Below are 22,515 nucleotides of genomic sequence, written 5' to 3' on the forward strand. Positions count from 1 at the left end.
CGACGGGGAACCCGAACGTTCCGGTCCGGAATTAGCTACCGAAGGGTCCCCCTCCTCTCGAAGGGCAAAAAGCCGTAAAGTTTTCATTCCCAATAAATTTTCCGGAGAGTAATTTCCCCCGAAAAGTATTGACGAGTCTCAGTGGGTTTAATTGTTTTAAAGTTGGCTCGATCTTTTTTGCTTCACTTTCAAATATCAATCAACATGGCCGACCCGCTTTTCAGACGCGAACGGAACTGGAATAAAATTTAGAGGAGACTAATGTGATTTTTCCGGAGATTTACCAGCTCTCCGGAACATCCACGGTATCCGTCCACTCGTGTGTTTATTGCTTTTTTATTGAATTTTCAATGGGAAACCCATCTATGTAGGTAATAAGTGTCCTACACCAATGACACAAAGAGATCTGAAGTGGCAATCAACCTGTTGTGAACGGTCCTTTATAGGTGATTAAATGAAAGTTAAAAACGAAAACGAAACCTTAATATACGATATGCAAATAAGGATGTCGCGTGGTCGTTTGTTCAGGATGTAAGTGGCCTTTTTATTGGACCAGCGGCAAGAGATACCGCAGATCTTTTAAGTGTACCACTGGGCTAACGGTAAAAACACACAACTTGTCTCTCCTAAAGGTGATAATAAGTCACCGATTCCGACATTCACTCGACGCAGGACAAGTCGTCGTTAATGAATTCTTGTAATACGTAAAAGAGCATGATTGTTTCGATATTGCTAGGGAATTCGTCTAGCAGACAAGTGGCTCAGTTGTACAGGTGTACTTAAGGTGCTCTTCGCGGGAAATTTCGTGGAGAAGAGGAATGCCATTGTTCTTGATTTACCGCTGGCCTGCTGGCCTTACTTTGTCCCGTCAAACGGTATTCTGCTTTTAACGTGTACTTCCGACCAGGCGCGAGTTTGCGCGGATCCAAGTCGACAATTTGACATTCCTGCAGTTGCGCCTCGGACCCGACCCGAAACGACTGAGATCCAACTCGAATCTTTCGGACGCGACACCCTGTACACGTTGGGACTTATTTTCGCCCCGTCGTGCCCACGCTCCCCTCGTAGTTTTGACGTTGCCACGCACGGCGAACGTTACTCTCGCTCTTGTCATTTAGGAACGCAACCGGCAGCATTTCCCGTCGCTCCCACACTCGAGGAGTCAATTGTTTCGCACGGCCACGTTCGAAATTGCGCTTCCACGGCACTTCTTCCCGCGTGGAGATTTTTATTTCACCTCGGGTTCGCTTCCTCACTAAGTGAACTCGAACAAGAAACCTCTCTCTCTCTCTCTCTCTCTTTCTCTCTTTCTCTCCCCCCGACCCGACCCCGAAGCACAGTTCCCCCCTTATTTCCACAGTTAGCCAACAACAACAAAATGCAGCGGCATCCGTGGTCCTGACGTTTCACAATTTATTTGTGGGAGTTGATAAACCCGAAACCGGCAGATGTGTATTTATTTAGGTAGTTTCCCGCTGACACTTTCTTTCTTGTCTGCGACGTTTCCTCGGGCTTTTTTAGGACCACTCTTGGATCGTGGATAAACACTCGGGCGACGATGGATTTAAGGGTCTCCGCAGACGGTTAATTTTAGAATCAATTACTGGCTTTCGATGATTTCAACGTGCGGTGCGACAAAAAAGCAAGTGCAGTAATGCTCGCTCGTAACGAACCCTAAGGTACCGTGGAAGCGGTTCGCTTCGAGCGAGGTCCGGTTCGTAGATTAGTGGCGAATGAATATCGCAGATTTATTCGTCTCCAGAGGTTCGCCCTTTGCGAATCGCATTTGGAATGATCGATTAGCGCTGTTCGTTTCATTAATGTGTCGTTCACCGTCCGCCGACCGATGATCCGAAATTTTTTCGACTCGATACGTTTGAGCGTCTCCGACGCGGCCGGATCCGAAATTGATTCCTCAATCGCCGGTCCGTCTCGATCTTCGCCTCCCTCCGGTCCATCAATTCGAGCCGAAGCGGCGACGGAAGCGACAACGGCACAAATATCGACTGTCACCGTGCTGTCATTGACGCGTCAGCGTGGGCGAATTGAGCGCGTTGCGCCCAAATGGCGGACAATGCAACGTCCTTCGCCATTGTCAAGAAAAATTAAGCGCGTTGCGTCCGAATGGCGGACAATGCGACGTCCTTCGCCATTGTCAAGAAAAATTAAGCGCGTTGCGTCCGAATGGCGGACAATGCGACGTCCTTCGCCATTGTCGAGAAAATTTACCATTTTCGAAAGAAGACGCCACCGACAATGGCAACTTCCACCCGAACGAAAGGCCGCTCAAAGGCAACTTGCCGCGTCCGATTTGACATTTTTTATTATTATTTTTTTGCACATCCGGTGCATAAACAGAAATCGCTATGTCGGTGTGAAAAAGTGAAAGGTGTGGAACACTCCCGAGCTGCGCTGCTATTTGTTCTCTTCCCCATGAAAATCCATTCTTAACGTAATTCCTATCTCTCACGCTTTGAATGGAATGTAATCTACAGTACGTGGAGTAAAATGTCTGAGATTTAAAATCGAGTGTGGGGGAATTATAAGCGGAATTGTTGTTGTACCAACCCGGAAAATGATTGCATTAGCGCATCAGAATACCGTAATTAAGGAATTTTTTCCGATGTTTTTAATTCTCCATTCGATAACATCAACGAATCGTGATGTTATATGCAGGCGCGACCTGGCAATTCTACTTCTTGTTTCATGTTTACATAACAACAATGGCACTCACAAAGAAAGAACATTAATTCACACATTAGGCATCTCTCGCCTCCTTATCCCCCCCTGCCCCGAGGCGGAGTGCATTAAAGAAGCTTTGTCGCAGTCGCTTTGGGGCACAAGACGTTCTGCAACGTTTGCTGGTTACGTGCACTATGTCCACCCCCGGGACACATATCTCGCGATTTATGCGCCAGTCCACCCCATTAGTCCATCCCCTTCGATGCTATGATTTCTATTTCGGTCCCGGCTTTATTGTCCGGAATTTGCAAATTTATACAAAGTTATATGCATTCAGAGTGTTTGTGGACACCGAAAACGAATAGAAGTCGGGTATTTTTGAGTGCTAAAAATATTGGCTCTGCTTTGAATTGGTGCCAAATGCTTTGAATTGTGGGTTGGTTGCAGGGACGGGGTAGCGGAGGCTAAAAATAGCCTACAGAGTGGTCGCCGCTCGGCGGTCCCGTTAGATTAGACGTTTTTCGATGTGCGCTGACCCACGTCTCGTGTCCATAATCTGTGGGCAAACGATTGTTCGGATGCAGATACGAATAAGTGAACGTACCAGAGGCGTCTATTTTAACATCTGTTTATAATTGTCCCAGCGCACTTCAGACCGATGGTAAAAGCGTGGAATTATGCTCGAATAGACGGCTATTTTCGCCTTTGAAACGACACGTGAAATCCCAAAGGAAAGTGTAACTTTGCCTGATATTTGTCATTAAGATTGATATTGTAATTGAACGCAAAAAGAGAAAGCCAATCAGCTGGCGTAGTTATGTTACATTTCGTCGGTGAATACAGGGTGTCCCAAACGGAGCGAACTCGGATCAAGGGGCAGGTCCCTGCGCTCCGGCCGAATCGGGCTCTCTCCGTCTCGGACGACCCGGTGTGCGTAACGTGCGCCTTCGCTCCCCGGACGGTTCACCTCTCTTGCCTGCACGACGAGGAGGAACGTCGTCGCAAACAACCATCTGCTTATCGTTTAATTAACAGTTAGGAAAACGCGTCGTTAATGATTTCTATATCGCACTGTGGCTCGGCCGCAATTGTGAAGCGGAATGAAGCGAGTAATGGATGCGAGGCCGCACAATTACATGGCAATACGTTACGTAACACCGAAAATATAAAAAAAAAAAAACACCTTTAAATCATGTTAATCGGGCACGCCATTCCTTCGTTAAATGCGAGACCACGAAAACGGCATCCCTAACGACCACTAAATTTCAGCAATTCCTCATTCTGTCCTCGTATGATACCCCCCCACGCCCCCTCCCGCCATCCCTCCTCCTCCCTCTCCCCAACCCCCTGCCGAATGTTCCATGTGGGCCCGAATTTAAAATAATCTACCTGCGTGTTTCGGACCTTCAAGATCTGAAATCTTTTAAATGTTTCTCTCTCGCAGGTAGAAACTGCCTTCCAGTGAAAGTAGGCTATAGAAATGAGACACTCATAATGGCTTATAAGCATTTTGCTCTCGACAAAAGATGTTAATCTCTAGTACGAGCGTCTGTGGAACTCTTGCGAGACATTAGTTGCTGGGTACAGGTCGAATCGGCGAATTTGCCTCTGCGAGGCCGACCGGCGCATGCCCGCGCGCCGGTCGGAGAGCGCCCGATCGGAGCAGTGCGGTCCGGGCACTCCGGCGACGTCGAAATGCGAAATAAACCGTGTAAAATTACACATTTTCTGTAGATTTTAATCCGAAAAACTCGTATTTGTAAAACGAAGGGATCCACGCCCATTGGACTCGACCAAGGTTGTCCAGCGATTCAAGGAACGTTCGCACTCGCACCGCGATCTGGGTTCCGTGGCGGCGGCGAACCGTGTTGGAATTCCGAGGAGAATTTGTCAAAATTCTAACTTTCCGGGTTCGCGCCTCCGCAAGGGGAAACGGACGCGCGCCCGCCGAGGTAAAATCGGCGATGGGGGGCGGCCCCAAAAAAAAAGAGCCTCTGGGGGGCACGTGGGGTCGCGATGACGTTTCAGCAAAAAGTTTGCGCGACGTAACTCCGCGTCACCAGGGGAGAAAAATGGGGGACGCAGCGGCGAATTTGAACTTTTCGAGATAGCGCATGCGCAAAGTACTGGAATTTATCGTTGGCGCACGGGCAAGGCAGGTTCGTGTCTCCTGAAGGAGGCGTGTGGGGCCACTCAAGGCCGCGCGAACTCTCGGGAGCGAATTCGCGTTTTCCCTCGCCCGATTCGGACACATCACCAAGCTCCGCGAGTAGCGAAACTAAAAAGAGAGCCCCTGGCCATTATCCTAATTTCGATGGCCTTTTCTCGTGAACACATCGCATCCGCCGTATGCACACGGGCGCACGCATGTGGCGATAGACCGACCAAAAACCCAATTTGCTGGCCGCATGCAATCAATTTTAATTCCATGCCATAAAGAGCGAAATGTAATTTAGAGAAAGTGTTGTGCTATTACATAGGAGTGGCTTAAGCATAAAAAAAATAAAATAAATTAAAAAAAATAAAAAAATGGCCACCGTATAATAAATAACGTTACGGACGGGATATATACGGTTTTGGTACGTTCGATATCTTATCTCTGGCGATTGTGCGAGGCGTTCGGGTCTCGAAGAAGAGCCCCAACAATGGCCGCTATCATCGTGGATTAATTTCGGGTGTTTTGTGTATACGAAGGCTTTTGAGTAATTGCTCGAGATACTGCGACTTTTTGGCTGCAGGAAAATCTCCTTTACTTTCGGCCTGACAAGAGGTAAACCAAAGAACTGATTCTCGTAATAAATCTTCGTGAAAGTTAGCGCGGATTCCCATCGCAAGATCGTTCGGTTGCTTATAAGCCAGTTATAATTAATAGTTGAGAGCCTTGACTTAGGAAGGAGACTCGGTTTAGCATTTTCTTCTCATTAACCAAAGTGAAATTCGATGAAAACCGCCGGCGACGCCGGTCTGAGAGATAAATTACCTATCTCGTGTCCCGAAATCGTCGCAATTAACTAGATTAGCTTGTCTGACACGGGAGAGATTATGGATTTGTCCCCTTTGGTCGAAGACACGGGAAAAACGTACAAATTTGGCCACTCGGATAATCGCGGGGAGAAAATGCGACATCCTCCCCCTCCCCCAAGGTCGAGTGGTATTTTTCAAATTTGGGTAACTTAGCTTCGACTTGACCTTAAGGTCCCATCGGGCGAGCTCCCGAGACGGTCACGCTGCACAGGGCCTGCGCTTCCCATCGGTGCGCGTGCACATACCTGGTCGTGTCGACCCGGTACCGTGTCGAGGTTACACATCCAACTTTCCTCTCTCGAACGGCGATACCTTCCGCAACGCGTGGGGCCCTAAGTTGTCCTCGCTGGAGCAAAATAAACACCCTCGACTCCCCGTACCATTGGGTGGAGGGGGGGGGGGGGCGGTGCCCCGTAATGACAATAGCTTCCGTGACGGGTGACAAGGACCGAAAAGGTGTTTTCAAAGTCAACCGGAGGGAACTCCGAACTCCGTCCGGGAGCGTTCGTCCCCGGAGATTTAGCGGCGGCATGATCAGCACAACATTCGTATCTTTTTGCTTTTTGAGCTGCAGAAACGATCCCGATTAATAATCCGAGTAATGGCGCATAAACTCGTCTTTCCGGCGACTATCTCAATGAATTATGACTAATAACACAAAGTGCTTTTTTCGTTCGATTCCACTTACTTCGAATCGGCGCGACAGGGGTCAAGCTCAAGATAACTTGTAGTACAGTTAGGCGACGTCAGCGGTCGTTAATAAGATATTACGCCGGCCTGCATAGGAGCATTATTAAATGACGAAAAAACGGCCAATAAAAATCCACTTAAAGCTTCGAACTTCAATCAGACAAGTACCCACACGTATACTTTCATTCCGGGCAGCGAAAAAATCCGAAAAGTTCAAGGCATTCGCTTGCCTATTCACTGGGCGGAACGGAACATTTCAGGATGTTAAACCGTGTAATGATAAAAATTATATAAAGTAAAAGTTGTTCTCGGCTTTTGAATAGCGCTTTTGAAGAATTTTACTACAGTTGAAACAAATTACACGTTGGCCGAAGCTGTGCATTGTGTTTAATAATGGGAATATTCGGAATGAGTTTCCGCAAAAGGTCATCAGTCCGGCGTGTCGGGCGTTTAAATTTAGCCTAATTAAGGTCTACGTCTATTACCCGGAAAATACTCAAATGCGATTTGAAAAAGTCAACTTGAATTTATTCGGAACAATCGGGGCGAACAGGCACAATCGCCGGGATTGTTCATGTTTTTGGGTGGGCATCTCCCTCCTAGAGGGCGCCCACAGGGCTGTCGCCTCAACTTGCACTTGTTGTTATCGTACGGCATTTGTTTTCTTAGAAGAATAGCGAACATCGTTCGAAGAGTCGTTCAAGTAAATTCGAATGTCCGTTTCGACGCCGTTTCGTTCGCGTTTAAGTGCATAAATGGTGAATTCCGAGTTCGAATTTATGGGAAAATCGCCAGAGAGAGCTAACTGTTCCGACGGGCCGGAAGAACCACCGCAGGGCCGTGCTTCTTCGGTCTTCTTCCAGCGGTCCCCGGTGAGTTGCATGTATTCTACCAACGCACGCGATTCCCAATACAAATGGTAACGCGGACGCCTGCAATGTTCCTTACACGATTTCCGATTACCGCATTGCTTTGCCGTTTTCGTCCAAAATTCTTCTGCCACCCTCCTCCCCACAACCTAGCGGAAGCACCGTTTTCCACAGTAACGGCCTCCCGAAAAAGAAAAAAAGGGGGGGAAGGGGGGCTCTGTTGACATCGACCACAGGGATTTTAATGCGATACATTTTTCCGTCATGTGCCCCGCAAGGTCGCAGTCGTTAAAATGAGGCCCCTCGTTCCAGTGTCTCACTGTGTGTGTGTGTGTGTGTGTGTGTGTGTGAGCCTCGCAAAAACCATTTCCGGACCGGCGACCCACGGGATGAACGACGCGAGGATTTAGAGCCCACCCCGTTACGGTGCCCATATAATTCAATTTAAAGCAATCGCCGATCCCCTTTAGAGCTCCTTAAGCGGTGATTTAAAAGTTGGAAAAGGAGTGATTATTAGTTCCGGTCATTAGACCGAGTTGAAGCATGGACGTACTAAATAAATCCCGGCAATTAAAAACCTTTTACCGAAAAACAAATGGCCGCCGGCTCCTTTCGACGCCTCCAATTAACGGCCCTTTCAGCGTTGCGGCGCGCTAGCTCTCCCCTCGGCCCTTTCGCGGGAATTAAAATTAATTTCAGTTAATGATTTCGAAGTATTTCGCCCCCGAGTCTATTTGAATGCGTTTTTCTGTAACGGGCCCCGCCACTAGGTCAAATCCTCCTATGAAAAACGAGCGTCTGGTCCTGAAATCGGTCGATTACAAGCCTCAAGCTGCAGCCATTCGCAGGCCCGCTCGATTTATGAGTTCTTCGGAAGGAGTTTCGGTCATTCAAGATGTTTCTCATGCACAAAGAAGAAGAGTTCGGCTTTTGGATCGCGAGGGGGCCCCGTCGTAAAGGAGAGTTCGAAATGTAGCAACGGTGCGACGGGGGGGGCGGCCCGATGGAAAATTGAACGCGACGCCGAAAGCAGGAGTTTGTGTTACGTCATCGATTAATAAATAAAAAAAGAAGAGACTTTGCCCCTGGGAGGACGCCGCTGGGGGCCTCGATGTTCGGCCGATTTTTTTTTTTTTTTTTATAATTTCGAAACATTGAAATTTAACAATTAACGAGCATCGGGGGCCTCTCTCGGGGGGGTCAATCGAAGCAAGTAATCCTGCTTGGGTCCTTGGGTTCCGAGTCTCCGCTTCCAGCTCCAGGCGTGCGGTCCTTCGCCAAGGACGCGTCCGGGACGGTTTTTGTCCCGATCGCGTTACCGGAATTTTCCTCCGAAGCATTTCCTTGGAAATCTCAAAACCCCGCCGTCAGACGAACCCACGTTCAGTAATTAATGCGATTCGACCATTAATAATTACTAATTGTAATAAACTTTTTAATTAAATATTCAAGCAGTAGAACAATAGAGAGTATTGTGATGGCGGACAAAGCGCAACCTCGCGTCTGCATTTTATTCGAAAAATACTAATAAATCGATTTCACTCTTCGTTCATTGTTCGTTACACTCATTACGTTTATGAGGGCCCCAAAAAATTTTGAACGAATATGAGCGGTCGATGGTGGGCAGACGTTTGCTGCGAACGAGACATACCATCGATGAGGAAATTTGCATATGCAGATAGATAATCAGGTTTTGCTTTATCGCTCTAGAATATTTTCAGCAACGCGACATTCCCTATCATACAGGGCGGTCCTCTTTTCCCCCAGCGGCCGACAGGAAAACTTATTGCAAGAAGGAAGTTTCGTGCCGACGTAGGTCCGCCTAGGAAGGATGACCATATAGCCGAAATGTTTGCTTCTTATCTGAGCGAAAAACGAACGAGATGGTTACGGAGGGCGCGACCGAATTCCGAAACGAACAACTTCCTGGACAGTCCAATTTGACCGAAACTGACCAAGCCACCCCAGCAGAAATCCACGACACCGTCGCCGAATTAAAAACCAAAAAGGCGCCCGGTGATCCCTAAAATTCTCAAGGGACTCAAACGAGGGTGAGGAGGGAAAACATTTTCGGCCATATTTTCTTTGCAACACCCCAACCTGTGGAGATACTTAAACCAAATTCGGTCCACAGCGTGACACTGTACGCTAAATATCGTTATTACTGTGACGTATTATCCATTGAAACGCATAACGTGTTGGTGGCAATTTCGCTGAATTTGAGAATAATGGGCTGGCTTCAGCTTGACGGTTGTCCAGCTCGTTTTCATAGAAGCGTAAGGGCCTGGCGGGGCCGGGAAGATGGATCGGGCGAAGGGGGCCTGTCGCCTGGCCTCCGCGTTCCCCCGACCTGACCCCGTTCGACTTTTTTGCTTGGGGGTTTTTTTTTTTTTTTTAAGAGAACGAGTGCGTGCAACTGCCGCGGACGCAAGGGGAGCACTCACGGGCCGCATGGGAGATGCGTGCACTGAATTGAGAAATCATAATTTAATTATGGCGCTCACGGGTCGGCGTGAATTATGTGTGCAACAACACGGTTCACATTCTGAGCACCCACTCTGAATTAAGCGAATTTTCGCAGCTGTTTTCCCCTTTTAATTGTGCATATTAATCATTGACAATAACGAACTGCGCCGTCTTGTACGAGCGACGTTTTCGGTCAAGATTTCGCCTCACTTTATGAAAAAATACAAATTAATTGCGCAACGGAGGCAGACTCGAAAGTGCGTCCGGAGACGTTTCTTTGTCGAGGATGAATTAGTCTCTCGAGGAAAAATTTGATTTTAGACGGGACCTATCGGTGCGGTGGTGGAACCCCGCGCCTCCGGCACTGGTTGCTCGCGGGCCGTGACGTCGTCTCCGGGCGCGGTGGCGCCAGCTCCGCGCCAAATTCGTTCGAAATATCTCTAGAAGTCATAAAAAAAAAACAATCGAAAATGTCTCTAACTGCTGAACGTCCGGTACCTTTCGAACGAGGCGTTCACGGGCCCACGTCGCCATGGAATTTTACTCTCGAAACAACCGTTAAAAAAAGCGGACCACCCTGTATATATATATTAAAAAAAAAAGCAGTTGCGACCCTCGCACCTCGACGCGGACCCCACCCTCTGTACAACTTCGTTCTCGGGTCCGCCGCTTCTTTTCGACGTGACACCTTCGCCCTCCAACACGCGGAGGCGAAACTCAATTTGCCGGCCACGCCACTGACCGGGCGAGCCACTGTCGTTTTGGCCTCCGGCGCGAAAAATGTCAGTTCAGTCGTCATTTGTTTCGACCTCCGATGAGTCGGGCAAGTGATTCGCAATTGTTTGTTTACAGTCGTAACGACTCAGAACCACCTTCGACGAAGACGGCCGGACAACGTCGGGAGACGGCGGCGACACGCAGAACGGCGCTGTCCGCGAAATTCGACGCTTCAGGTCCGGGAGCGTGGCACGTCGTTTCAAAGGGAATTTAATCGTCTCTCAGCGCATCCGCTGACGCGCAGAGTTGCTGAGCAACATTGTTAAATTAAACCGTCTTTAAATAAGTGTGTCGTCGCTAATAAAAATTTTAATAAGCCAATTCATATATTATTAAAATAAATTGATCGATGTTCCTCTTCAATTTGCGCTGCCTTAAGTGCCAACCGGGTTCTTTTCAAATTAGATACGAGCGCGACGGTGAAAGGGGAGAGTTGATTTTTTGAGTGTTTCCCCACTAGCTGGACTTGAACGTTTTCTATGTGGTGCGAGCAGCGACGGCGGCGGCTCATCGAACGCGCACCCATTGCAGAAATTCATTTGTCCAGTCACGAAAATTTCGCCATTACCATCGGGCGAATGGTAATGTGGGACACGAACCCAACACCGTTACTTCTTCGTTAAGACACGGTTGGGAGTTTCGGTCGGTCCGCCTTGCGCGGACCCGCAGCGGCACCAACCGAATTGGGTAACGCGCGGTAACGCGCGACTCACGCGCGACACCCTCGCGCGCGATCCGTTGCGGCGCGGAGGTCTCCTCCAGTACTCCCCGCGAAAAACTCCCCCGCGGCACGCGGGGAGGGGGGGGGGTGATTTTTCTTTCTTCTTCTGCCCCCTCCTGTCCCCACCACCCGCGGCATCGAGATAATTTGAAATCTTTTCTCTGACATTAAGTCGCTTTAATCTTCTCCTTGTTAAATTTTCTCGTATAATTAGGACAAAGGATAATCCGTTTTTCAGCAATAAATAGCAATTCCTCGAATTTGCGCCTTTGCCGCGCTTCCGTTTCTGTTTAAAATGTAAATTAACACTCTTTGATATGGAAAAAGTTTTTCAAAGAGGCCGGGATTTGGAAACGGATCGCTTTTCCACTTTGTTAGGTTTATTAATTGCTTCGAAGGGAGATGGAAATCGGGCTTGAACGGGGGAAAAAAATCGGAGGGAAGCGGCGGAACTTGCGGTCCGCTCGCCGGGCGAGCGGGCAGGTTGGAAGGGCACTTCCGGCTGCTCGCGGACGCTCCTGAGGGGGAGTCCGGACGCCCTGCCGGCGGGCCGCGCCGTTCGGCACGTCTGAATGACACACAGGGTGACCCACGTGCGTGCGCTCACGTCTTTCGAAATATCGGAGACGGAAAAAATAAGTCTAAACGCAAGTTGCGGGGCTCGTCCTCTCGCGTGCAACGACGACCTGCGAGTTCTATGCCTCATGGTCTCACGTTTGCGACTCAATTTTTCCCGAATTGCAAACTGTCGTTTTTCGCCTTTTTCTCGAAACGGGCATCTCTCCTCGCGCATAAAAACGTTGTGGGGTTGCATCGCGAAATTTTTTTTATAAAACGCAATCACGCCGGAACTCGCCGTTTCACGTGCGCCCATGGCCGTCGGTTTCGTTTTTCGCTGGTTATCGAAATTTACCGTGAATGCCCAAAATGTTGATCATTACGTGCAATACGCAAATTGGGCCTTTGCACCGGACTTTGCCTTAAATTTGCCAACATTTCATCATTTATTTCCCGAAATGCGTTATTTACTCGCGAGCCCTCGGGTCGTTTAAACCGTTTGTGGTCCAACCTTACACAATTTGCCCTTTGCGTGGTCCCATAAAAAAAAAGAAAAAATCGCGGGGGGTTAAGTCGGGTGTTCGAGGAGGCCGTTCCACTGCCCCGCTCCTTCCAGTTCATCTGGCAGGAAACTCGCTATTTAAATCGTCCCTCGCTTCGGGTCCACGGCGAGGCGGAGCCCCGTCCCGTCGGACCCGAAGGTCATTTTGATTTGCTTTTCTACTGCAAGAACGATAGATTTAAATGGCGCTCCGCCGTTAAAAGTTCTTCGAGGAAAAGTGGTCCAACTACGACACCACCAAGAATGCCCGCCCAAACGTCCATTTTCTGAGGACGTGGCGTGCGACCTTGCATCGTCCGGCAATATGGGATCGATATCGACAGTTACGTCCATCGATCGATTATTCTTTCAACGTGAAAGTCGCTTCATTAGAAAACAAAATTTTGAGTTTTTTCGAGATAAATTACTGGTGGGCTCGCAAAACTGCGCCCTCCCGTCAAAATCGCCTGCGGAAAGTTCTCGCAGCGCGGGTGTACCTCGTACGAATGACCCCTGTCCAGTTTTAGGAGCCCACAAGCTGAAGTCTGAGAGACGTTATAGCGCCTTTCCGACTCCCTGGTGGATACCGTCGGGTTGCCTGGAACTCTGAGCTTCGTTACCACCAGCTGCTGATTTTGATCTGTCCGCCTTCCCGGACGCTGCCTGTCCCCCGTACTTTTTTATCACCTGGGACACGCGAGAATGGGTAATGGGGGCTCGGCTAAGACTAACGTCATTAAATAGCGCGCACACTTCCCGTTGGGCCCATCCTCTGTCCCTAAAACCAGCCATTATTGAACTGCCGCCTTTTTCAGTGAAACGTGCCATTTTGCACCACTTCAAGTGCAGTTCATCAATAAACATAAACAATTTTCCAATAACCGGCGGAAAACGGGACCGATAGTCCATGAGCGTACGCAAAATAATTAATTCCAACATTAACGCATTTCGTTTTGAAATCTTCCTAGCGCAGCCCCCCCGACGTTTTCGCGCGGTGGTCGCGTGTAGGAGATGTCCGAGAAAGGACGAAAAAATGTTATTTCGTCATTTGAACTGGACTAAGTTAGACGTTCCAGACGTGAGACCACGAGAGAAAATTTCAATGTCGTCGCTGTGTGCGAAAGAAGTAGTCGCAGATCTTTTGCCCTTTCCTCACAGTCCGACGCACATGGACCACCCTGTATTTAACGCAGTCGAACTTCGGAACGAACCTCCCTGAATTACCCCCGGGTTACTTCCAGCTCGTGTGGCAAAAGACGCCGCTGCGGATGGTTCGGTCACGTTTGTCATTACACAATCACTACAGGGCGAGTACAAAAAAGGAAACAATACGTGGCAGATGGTCGGTTGCGACCGGGTCCACGTAGGTGTCGGGTAATCATTATCAATAGAGGGGGTTGTTCAAAGGACGGGGTGAGTTTGCTCTTTTAGGGATGGCTTTAAAATCGCCCTTTGAAGCGGCGAAACGCTCGTCGGGACAGACCGACGGCTTTGTAGTCGGCCAATGGGACGCGTCCCGGTTATTTAGACGCGTTCGACGGTGAAAAACGTCGTGGAAATTTCACCTTGGAAACCGTAAATATTTCATAAAACCATTTCGGCCCCGGCCCGGGGCCCAGCGACGCCCGACGCGGATCTCTCGAAGGGCCGAATCGCGGTGGGAAAACTACGCGATCGGCGGGCCAATTAGAGCGCCTCGCGGCACCCCGATACAGGGTGATCCGCGTCCACGAGGCCGACGTGCGAGCCGCCGAGGCTCGATCGGCAATTCAAACGATTTGTGCCGATTCTCGACGTTGTTGTAACGCGTAATTTACAATAATCGCACCTTTTTCAATCGCATATATGTGTGTTGCGTAACACTGACCGTAAGCCGAGCTCTCTGGGAGAAACCAGTTTTTGTAAAGGAGGAAGTTGCGTGTATAATAAATTACAATATTAAATATCGTCCAATTAAACTCTACATCGCCATCCGCAATTTCTTCATTAGCACAGAAAAACCCATCGAGAACGACGGGCGCTTCCTATACGTTCGCGAGGGAATGCACGGTAATAATAAAATGCGGGGCAGTGGATTAAACTCTATTAATGGACCCATTAGGAAACGTACAAGTGAGCCAGCGTCTTTGTCCGCTTTTCGGCGTCGCTCCCGCTGCGCGAGGGCCGTCGAATTCGCGGAGTCCACCTGACGGAGGCGACGCCGCTCGCCTCGCGGCCGTGAAGTGTCCTTCACATTTTCCCATTAAAAAGAAAAAAAAATAAATTTCTATCAATTTCCCAATTCAGGATCTTCGGCCGCGCGGTCGGACGACGCAAGCTGGACGGGGAGGAGGAGTTCCCGCGAACGCCTCGCGTCCCCCTGCGGGCGCCGGTGGCGGCGACGAAAAACCACGAAACTGGAAATTAAAAAGTGCGGGGCCGAAACAGGCGAACAATGGCCGCAACGGTCCCCGGATTCCGCGGGCGAAACGGGTCGGTTTCTTGCGCCCGGCAATTCATCGGGGCCCCCGAGTCCGACTTTTGAAAAAGGAGTTTAGTCGGCGGAGGGGGCGGCGCACGAAAGAAATTTTACCTGACCCTACGCCCGACGGGACGGGACGGATGTCTTATAATAGATTCTAGACGAATGAGGACGATGAACCACGTGAGAGCGATACTGTCCTCTGAGGGACGTGTCCTCGGGGCCGGCGCAGCTTCTCGTCGATTTTCATTTTCGCACGGGCGTTATTGATAAATTTAAGAGAAAACCGTCGGCGGTACCGCGGCATTAATAATAATCTATGTCACTCCATCATGGTAAAAACGAAAGCACAAAAACTTGTTTGAACGTGGCATAATTTAAAAGACAATTTACGAAGTGGTTCTAGCGTGCTTAAAGCAATTTGAGCACATCAGCGAAGCTTTAAGGCCGGTTTTTAGTACAGCTATACACCAGTTCTTTGTTATATCCATGCGGTATTGTACCGACGTTTTAAACGCACGCACACACACACACACCATCATCAGGCCCCCAAGGTTCCCAAAAATGATTATTTTCACGTGCGTTCGCCGTTCGTTATGGTCGGAACCATGAATTTTTTCCACATATAATTTTTTTTTTTCTCACCAAACGGTCTTGCTTCGCGGCCTTGTGGGAATAATCAAGCCAATTGAAGAAACTGACAAAGCAAGGACGACCCTGTGCGAAAAGCAAACACCATTAATGGATGCCAAGTGTGAACGCGGCGTAAAGCTAATAATTGATTCGTGTCTATTGTTTCAATTGTCGCAGAGTGGTCAATCAATAAAAGGTGCACTTTCACGCAGTGTTTTCTGGCAAATTGGACGGCGGACGGGACGGCACAGTCCACACCGAGAATGTTTTTTTTGGCCTCTCGCACGCGTAAATATTTGACGCGAGAGGGGGAGGGGGTCACTGGGGTGACCCCCGGGCGAGAGTTCTTCGCCGGGGGCGTCCCGCGGAGCTGTCGTTGAGGAAATTCTCGCGAGGCCGAGATTTTTCCCAAAACCCTGTACGCCGCCGCCTCTCTCACATGCCAAAGGCGAGGTCGAGATTTTCCCCAAACCCTGTATGCCGCCGCCTCTCTCACATGCCAAAGGCGAGGTCGAGATTTTCCCCAAACCCTGTATGCCGCCGCCTCTCTCACATGCCAAAGGCGAGGTCGAGATTTTCCCCAAACCCTGTATGCCGCCGCCTCTCTCACATGCCAAAGGCGAGGTCGAGATTTTCCCCAAACCCTGTATGCCGCCGCCTCTCTCACATGCCAAAGGCGAGGTCGAGATTTTCCCCAAACCCTGTATGCCGCCGCCTCTCTCACATGCCAAATGCGAGGTCGAGATTTTCCCCAAACCCTGTATGCCGCCGCCTCACTCACATGCCAAAGTCCTGCGGTTTCATTGGTCGTTAATCGTCGATTTACGCATTGAAATCCCCATACCTCCCTATTTGCCGAGCCGTGACGCGAGGATCAAATCGGACGCCTCGCGTCCGGAGCGCTTCGACGGGACACCCCTGCCAGACGGGGACAAACCGGCGCGCACGTCCAGGGCCGGTTTTTTTGGAGAATGGCGAAAACTGTACCTCGCCGTCTTTACGGTCCACGGCGCCAGGGGGCGCCTTCGAACGTCGGCCATTTCCGAAATTTTCCGTGACTTTTTTTTTTTGCTTCGGACGACGGCGGAGCGAAACGAAATCGCTCTGAAGGCGCTTTTGCGACGCGATTCCAGTGGCGCGCTCGGTGTGTCAGGAACCGACGTGGCCTTTTTGTTTGCGGTGAAACTCGCGGCTTCAGAAAAGCCTCCATTTCCGGCCGCGCAAGGGGGCCCCCGGTTGTTTTCGGAAACAAGCGACGTGTCCGGAGCCACAGAAACTTCTCCAGTGGCGTTCGGTCGTCCGATTTGGTCATCTCCATTTAAATTGTAGCGCTGCGGCGGGCGTTTTTTGGAACTTCCATGATTCCGTGGACCATTTCGCAGCTGCTGAGCGGTCTCCGATCTGGCCGATGTCGCTCGGGCTGGACGTGGAAGCATAGCGCACGGGCCGCTGGCGGCTTTTCGCCCGACAATATGGAACGCTCTGTGGTGTCGCATTTTCCATGGTTGTGGGCTGCTTTCACTTGGAAAATCGGCACCGACGCAGCGCCAAGCGTTGACTCAGAAATTTATGCGACAAATCGCGTTACTTGGACAGCTGATGCCGAAACCGACTTGAACGCGAAAAGTCCGACGCCTCGGCCACTCTCGAAGACGATGGATCGTATACTTGCGAAGTTGGAAATGGCTGAAAGTCGACGTTTTTCTGACGTCGCAGCCGATCGGGATTGTCACTCGAAATGGGGAAGTCGCGTCGGTTCTTGACCAAACGGCATGTCGCAGCGAGAACGAGGCGCGCCACTGGGATCGAATCGGGAAAGTTTTCGTCTTGCTTCGGGGTCGTTCGGAACGCAAAAAAAAGTCACGAGGAATTGCGGAAATGGCCGAGGCTCGACGAGCGCTCGCCGCGGAGCGTCGAAAAGTCAAACCACCGTCTGCGCCGTTGGCATTTTCGCGTAAATCGCGCCCTCGACGTGCGCGCCCGCCCGTCCACCATGGGGAAATGGGGGGTGTCCCGTCAAAACGCTCCGAGTGACGGACACCCTGTGCGCAATTTAACGTCGCAAAACACGTCGATCGATCAACGCGCATATCGCACGCGGACGAGCGGTTCCGATTCGGTAATTAGCTCCGGCCCGCGAAATTTTTTTCTCGCGCAGCGCTCGATCTCACGCGGACCTCCTCATCTCGAGAAGTCGATTTCACATGATTACCGCTTCGTGGCTTGATCAAACGCAAAAATGATTGCATCAAGACAAACGAAATAGGCGTTTTGAGAAATGTTTATAACTGGTTTATCGTGGTTCGCGTACCGCTCAGCGAGCGTGAATAGAAAGTGGTTATTTTTTTTTGTGGATGAACTCAGTCAAAGGATACAGATGTTGCCTGAAATTGGAAAAATTTACCCGATCGATGGTGCGTGAAGGGAATATACGGTTTGCTACAGACGGGAGATTATTTCTGTCGCGCTGCTTTGTACGTTAAAAAAGAAATATATGCACGAGGAGAAAATAAAGTACACTTGTCTGCCGCTTCAGGTACACACAAGAAGAACGAACGGTGCTGTGTGTGAAGTCAAATTTCTACTCAAATAGACAGTGACTGGAGCATTAATCGACTTAAAAGCACCGAACCAAACTGGTTTTAAACCCCTTGTAAAAACCATAAAGACGGCCATAAACTCTTACCTTACCTGATTATGGCGTGTCCCGACTCCATAATTTATGCTCCCAGGTTGAAAATAAACTTCTTCGGGCCCCTAAATCATTCGCAGTTAAGAACCCACCCTCTCCACTTCGGATTTTACGTCCAGAACTTACGTTCATCGAACTATGCATAAGAGCTATTTCGAGTGAAGAGAGCGCCCCTTGCCCATGATCACGTTCGGAAATGTCTCTCCGGCCGCGAAATCGGGCCAAAAATCGACTATCGCCCCCGCGATTTACGACAGGTCGAAGCGGAAATCCGCTAAAAAAATACCCGAATTTTCGCGGTTCGGACGCAGCGCATTGTTCGAATGCCCAGCTCTAGTTCGGAATTTGAATCGGACCAAATGGCGACACCGGCGACGGAGCGCATGTCGGTTGCGTACACCCCGCGGTGGCCGTCCTGACAAGCGCTGCGTTCCGGCCGTCAAAGGGGTTATTGTCAAACGTTGGGCGGCGTTGGCGGATCGCGCGCACGGCGCGACTTTCCTCGCCATTTTCGCAATCTCGACCCCCGCTAAAAGTTGCAGCTGCGCTGCTTCCCCTGGAGCGATTCGGAGTTTTCGATTTCTATGCGGCGTTCCGTACCTCAGGACGCCTCGCCTTGCCGCTCTCACACACATTCGCTCGGCTTAAATGAAATAAAGATAGCGAAACTCACCTCCTAAATCCATTAGCAGGAAATCCAAATCTAAATCCACTTTGCGCCGTGGCGGGCACGGCCACGGGCACCGGCGCACCGCCCTGCATCAGCGGCGCTATCTGTTGCGGTGCCGTGAACACAAACGCACTCGCGGGCATTCCATTGGGGGGCACTATCGTCTGGAGCACTGGCCCGGGAGGGTTCGGCAACATCGCGCCCGGAATGAGGGGCGGCGGTGGCGGCAGTATTTGAGGAGGCGCCATCGACGCCCCCGTTTGGTTCGGTAACGTGGAGTATGGGGGTGGTAAATGACTATTCAAGATGTCCGGCAAACGATTGTTCGAATCGTTCTGGGGTTGAACGGCACCATTGCCGGCTTGGGTACTGCTGTCGTTGGTCGTTCTCGTCTGAGGGTGGTTCCTGCGGTTCTGTCTGCGTTCTCTCCGCTCCCTTCTGCGCTGCTCGCGAATGTTTTGAGATTGGGGTTGAACTTGAGGGAGAATATCGTCGGTTTGGGCCTCGGTGCTGGTGAACGTTCTGGTACGCACGATGGACGTTTGAGGCGGGTTGTTGATCTGAGCCGTGGTGGTGATCAAACGTCCAGCTTGGTGAGGAGGTACTTCAGTAGCGAAAACACTTTGAACACTAACGACACTCTTCACCGCGTTGGTGATGGGCGTTGGAGCGATTGGGGCCAATAGACTCGCCCCAGATTGGTCCGCGAGCACGCCACACGAGCCCCTAGCGCTCCCAATTGAGTTAGCAGGATTGACATTGTGCACGGTCACCCCGTGCGAACCACCGTCAATATTGATTTGCTGGGCATTGTTTCCCATTAGAGGCAGTACCTGGACATTGGACACGCTATTTCCTTGACCGTTATTCGTCAGAGTATTAAGACAATGGATGGTAGGTACGGAACTCACTACATTGACTGGTACTGCCCTATAGAAGTTCACATTTACATTGCTGATATTCCCGTTATTTGGTGGTACTGATATGTTATTTGTGGCTACTCTAATGCTGTTACTTAACGTAGCGTGAGGTGGTACCGGTTTCACCCTCACGCTTCCGCTACTCGCAGTTACATCATACTTGGAAATCAACGCCATGGATTTAGGAACGCTGCTGCTCCGAAAGTGATTGATCAATTGCAAATTGTGTTGGTCTATCTGCGAGTTGGCACCAGTGCTCACCTGAGGGTTCTGGTGTGGCACATTGTTATTTACGAGGGGATACCTCGTCAACAACTGCTGCGAGGGTTCCGAAACGTTCCGAAAATGCTGCGGATACCCGCCATTCTGCGACCTAGTTAGGGCATTCTGAAAGTTCGCACTGGTACCACCGCAAGGCACCGAGGTGTACCGTGCACGGCTGGACGGCAATCCGACGATGTTGGCCGCATTTAGCGACGAATCGACCGATTTCAACCCATTTTCACTAACGCTACTCGTCAATAGCACATTCGGGGTACTGCTCGCACTTCCGGAACCACCTTGCATACTCAATTCACCCGAAAACTCCCCAAAGCATGACGTCGCTGACTCCGTCAAGTCGTACTCAGCCGCTGAAAGTGAACTGGCTATCGACGGCAGCCGAACAAATGCACCAGGCGATGTGCCGTCACGTGAGTGGAAAGGCGGTACCGATTGGCCGTGGGGTTCTTGTCGGTTCAGGTTAATAACATCTGAATGTAGGTCTCTTCGTTGGGACTGCGGTGGTGGAACCACCGCGATGCATTGAGGAAAAGTGGAAGATGGTACGCTCTTCTTTGTGTTCGACGGGCTGAATGCGGCGTTGTCGGATGCCTCCTCAAGGTCGAGGCTGCACGGTGAGGCCGAGGGCGTGTACGAGCTGGAACCCAGGGAGTACCGTTGAGTGCGTGGCAACGTCCAGTTTCGTTATTATTTTCGGAGGAAGTGAACGTTGCAATTTGAAATTCAAACATTGACAAGTTTCGCAATGAAACGTAATATCGACGTTACTCGATGGACTGACGCGATCGTGGATAATGGAGAATGCGAAACGGCAGACAATCAGAGTTTCCATTATCCGGAAGACGTCTTCCGGAGGCCGATATGAATTAGAAATTTAAATTCGGACCAGATTTTGCATTTAGCGGCGTGGAAATCGGCGGACTTACCTCCCGCCCTTACCGACGACGACTTACCAAGTTGAATAATTGCTGGACTCGTACTCCCAGCTTTTAGTCCCGTTGCAGACGATGCCATAATCGTTGTTGTTCTGATTTTGGTACTCGTAGGGCTGCCACAGCAGGGAACTCAGGGCCTCTTCGACGTTCTGATGGAAGCTGTTCCGATTCTTCGTCTTTTCCTGATAACAATTGTTGTCCAGGTAGCTCCCGGTGCGGCCGGCGGTTTTGTCCGCGGACGTCGCGGACTGTTTTAGGTTGTTATCTAAAAATAAACGGGAAAGGGGGCGATAAGTGCCGACTCCCCGTGGCGCTGCGAACGAAACGAGGAAATTATATATGAATGCAACCACATCCAGAAGAATCGGGCGAGTTAAAACCCACTTGAATATTTCATATATTTAATTAAAAATCCGAGTTTGAAAGACTTAGAGCGAACCAGCCCGCTCTCGGACCGGCCAATTAATTTTTCCTCATTTATTAGATAATTAAACTCACCAATGGCGGTTTTTGAGGCACTTAGAGTCGAGTGTTCCAGCAGATTAACGTTCAGAGTCTTGAAGCTGCTCCGCGGTTCGGGCGCCGCCGCCTTTTTCAGGCAGAGAATTTTCGGAAAACCGTGCTTGAGCAGGTTCTTGTCCGTTTTCGGTGCCTTCTCCACCTCGATCACGTTGTTTTTGTTCACGTCCTGCATCAGCTTCGCGCTCTCCTCGGACAGTTCGCAAAATCTGGAATTTGCGCGCGGGTTTAACGCCTCCATCGGACGCGGCGCGGGCAAACCGCCTCTTACTCAATGAACTGGTCCTGCCTCCCGCCGTTGACGAAGGGATTGCCGGGCGCCGTCTTACCGGCCACGTACGAGAACCGGCAGGTCTTCCGCTGATGGGACGGTTCCAGGCACCTGCCCTTGTCCCCGTGGGGCGACAGCGGTCCCGCCATCTATCCTGGTTCCCCTCCCGATCTGAAACCAATCGAGAAAAATTTGCGTTAAACTTTCGGAGCGGCGGCAAGACTCGGGTCGCGATCCAGAATTAATAGGCAGTGGCGTCCGGGGGTCGAATTTTTGAACCAAAATCACCCCCCGCCCCCCCTCTTTGGTAATAGTGAAATTATCCCAAATTAATTATCTCGGGGAGGGCAAGTGCGAGCCGACCTGCGAATTTGAACAAAGGGCTTAAAAGGTGCGTGCCCGGTGTAATGGAAAGGGGGTTTCCAGGCAAATCTGGAACGAAATCACCACATCGACCAAAAAGCTGCGGCGTTTTATCAGTGAGAACGCTCTATCTCTGAAAATGGCGCTTATTTCAAATGCGGTCCTCGTCCTCACGATTTAGAGGGAATAAAATTTGCCGGCCCGTTTCTTTGTTACACGTAACGCCGGACCTGACGGACGAACGGTCCAGTGGCGCTCGCGAGCGTTTTATGTTTGACCTAAACTAACTCGGTTGGTCGAGCCCCGCGTTAAAAGACCTTTTAATGGAAACCCTCCCGTACGCGTAACTCCCCGGCCCTACGGGGGCCCAGGTGCGTAATCGGAACCGAAAGGGTTTATGGATAAATTATGGATTCGAACCTCCACCTCTATCCAGTGCAG

General features: G+C 50.3%; 1 protein-coding gene across 1 annotated transcript in view; it reads right to left on the reverse strand.

Moving 5' to 3' along the window:
• Positions 1-21,875, reverse strand: part of LOC136340216 (uncharacterized) — a 33,368-nt gene extending 11,493 nt beyond the window's left edge. The window contains exons 1-4 of the mRNA XM_066284104.1: positions 21,712-21,875; positions 21,420-21,649; positions 20,940-21,186; positions 18,788-20,623 (exon numbers count right to left, since the gene is read on the reverse strand). Coding sequence (XP_066140201.1) covers positions 18,788-20,623; positions 20,940-21,186; positions 21,420-21,649; positions 21,712-21,860 — 2,462 coding nt within the window. The 5' untranslated portion in view covers positions 21,861-21,875. The remainder of the gene's footprint in view (positions 1-18,787; positions 20,624-20,939; positions 21,187-21,419; positions 21,650-21,711) is intronic.
• Positions 21,876-22,515: the final 640 nt, after the last annotated feature.

The sequence above is a fragment of the Euwallacea fornicatus genome, chromosome 7 (genome assembly GCF_040115645.1).
Source record: "Euwallacea fornicatus isolate EFF26 chromosome 7, ASM4011564v1, whole genome shotgun sequence".
NCBI classification, from domain to species: Eukaryota; Metazoa; Arthropoda; class Insecta; order Coleoptera; family Curculionidae; genus Euwallacea; species Euwallacea fornicatus.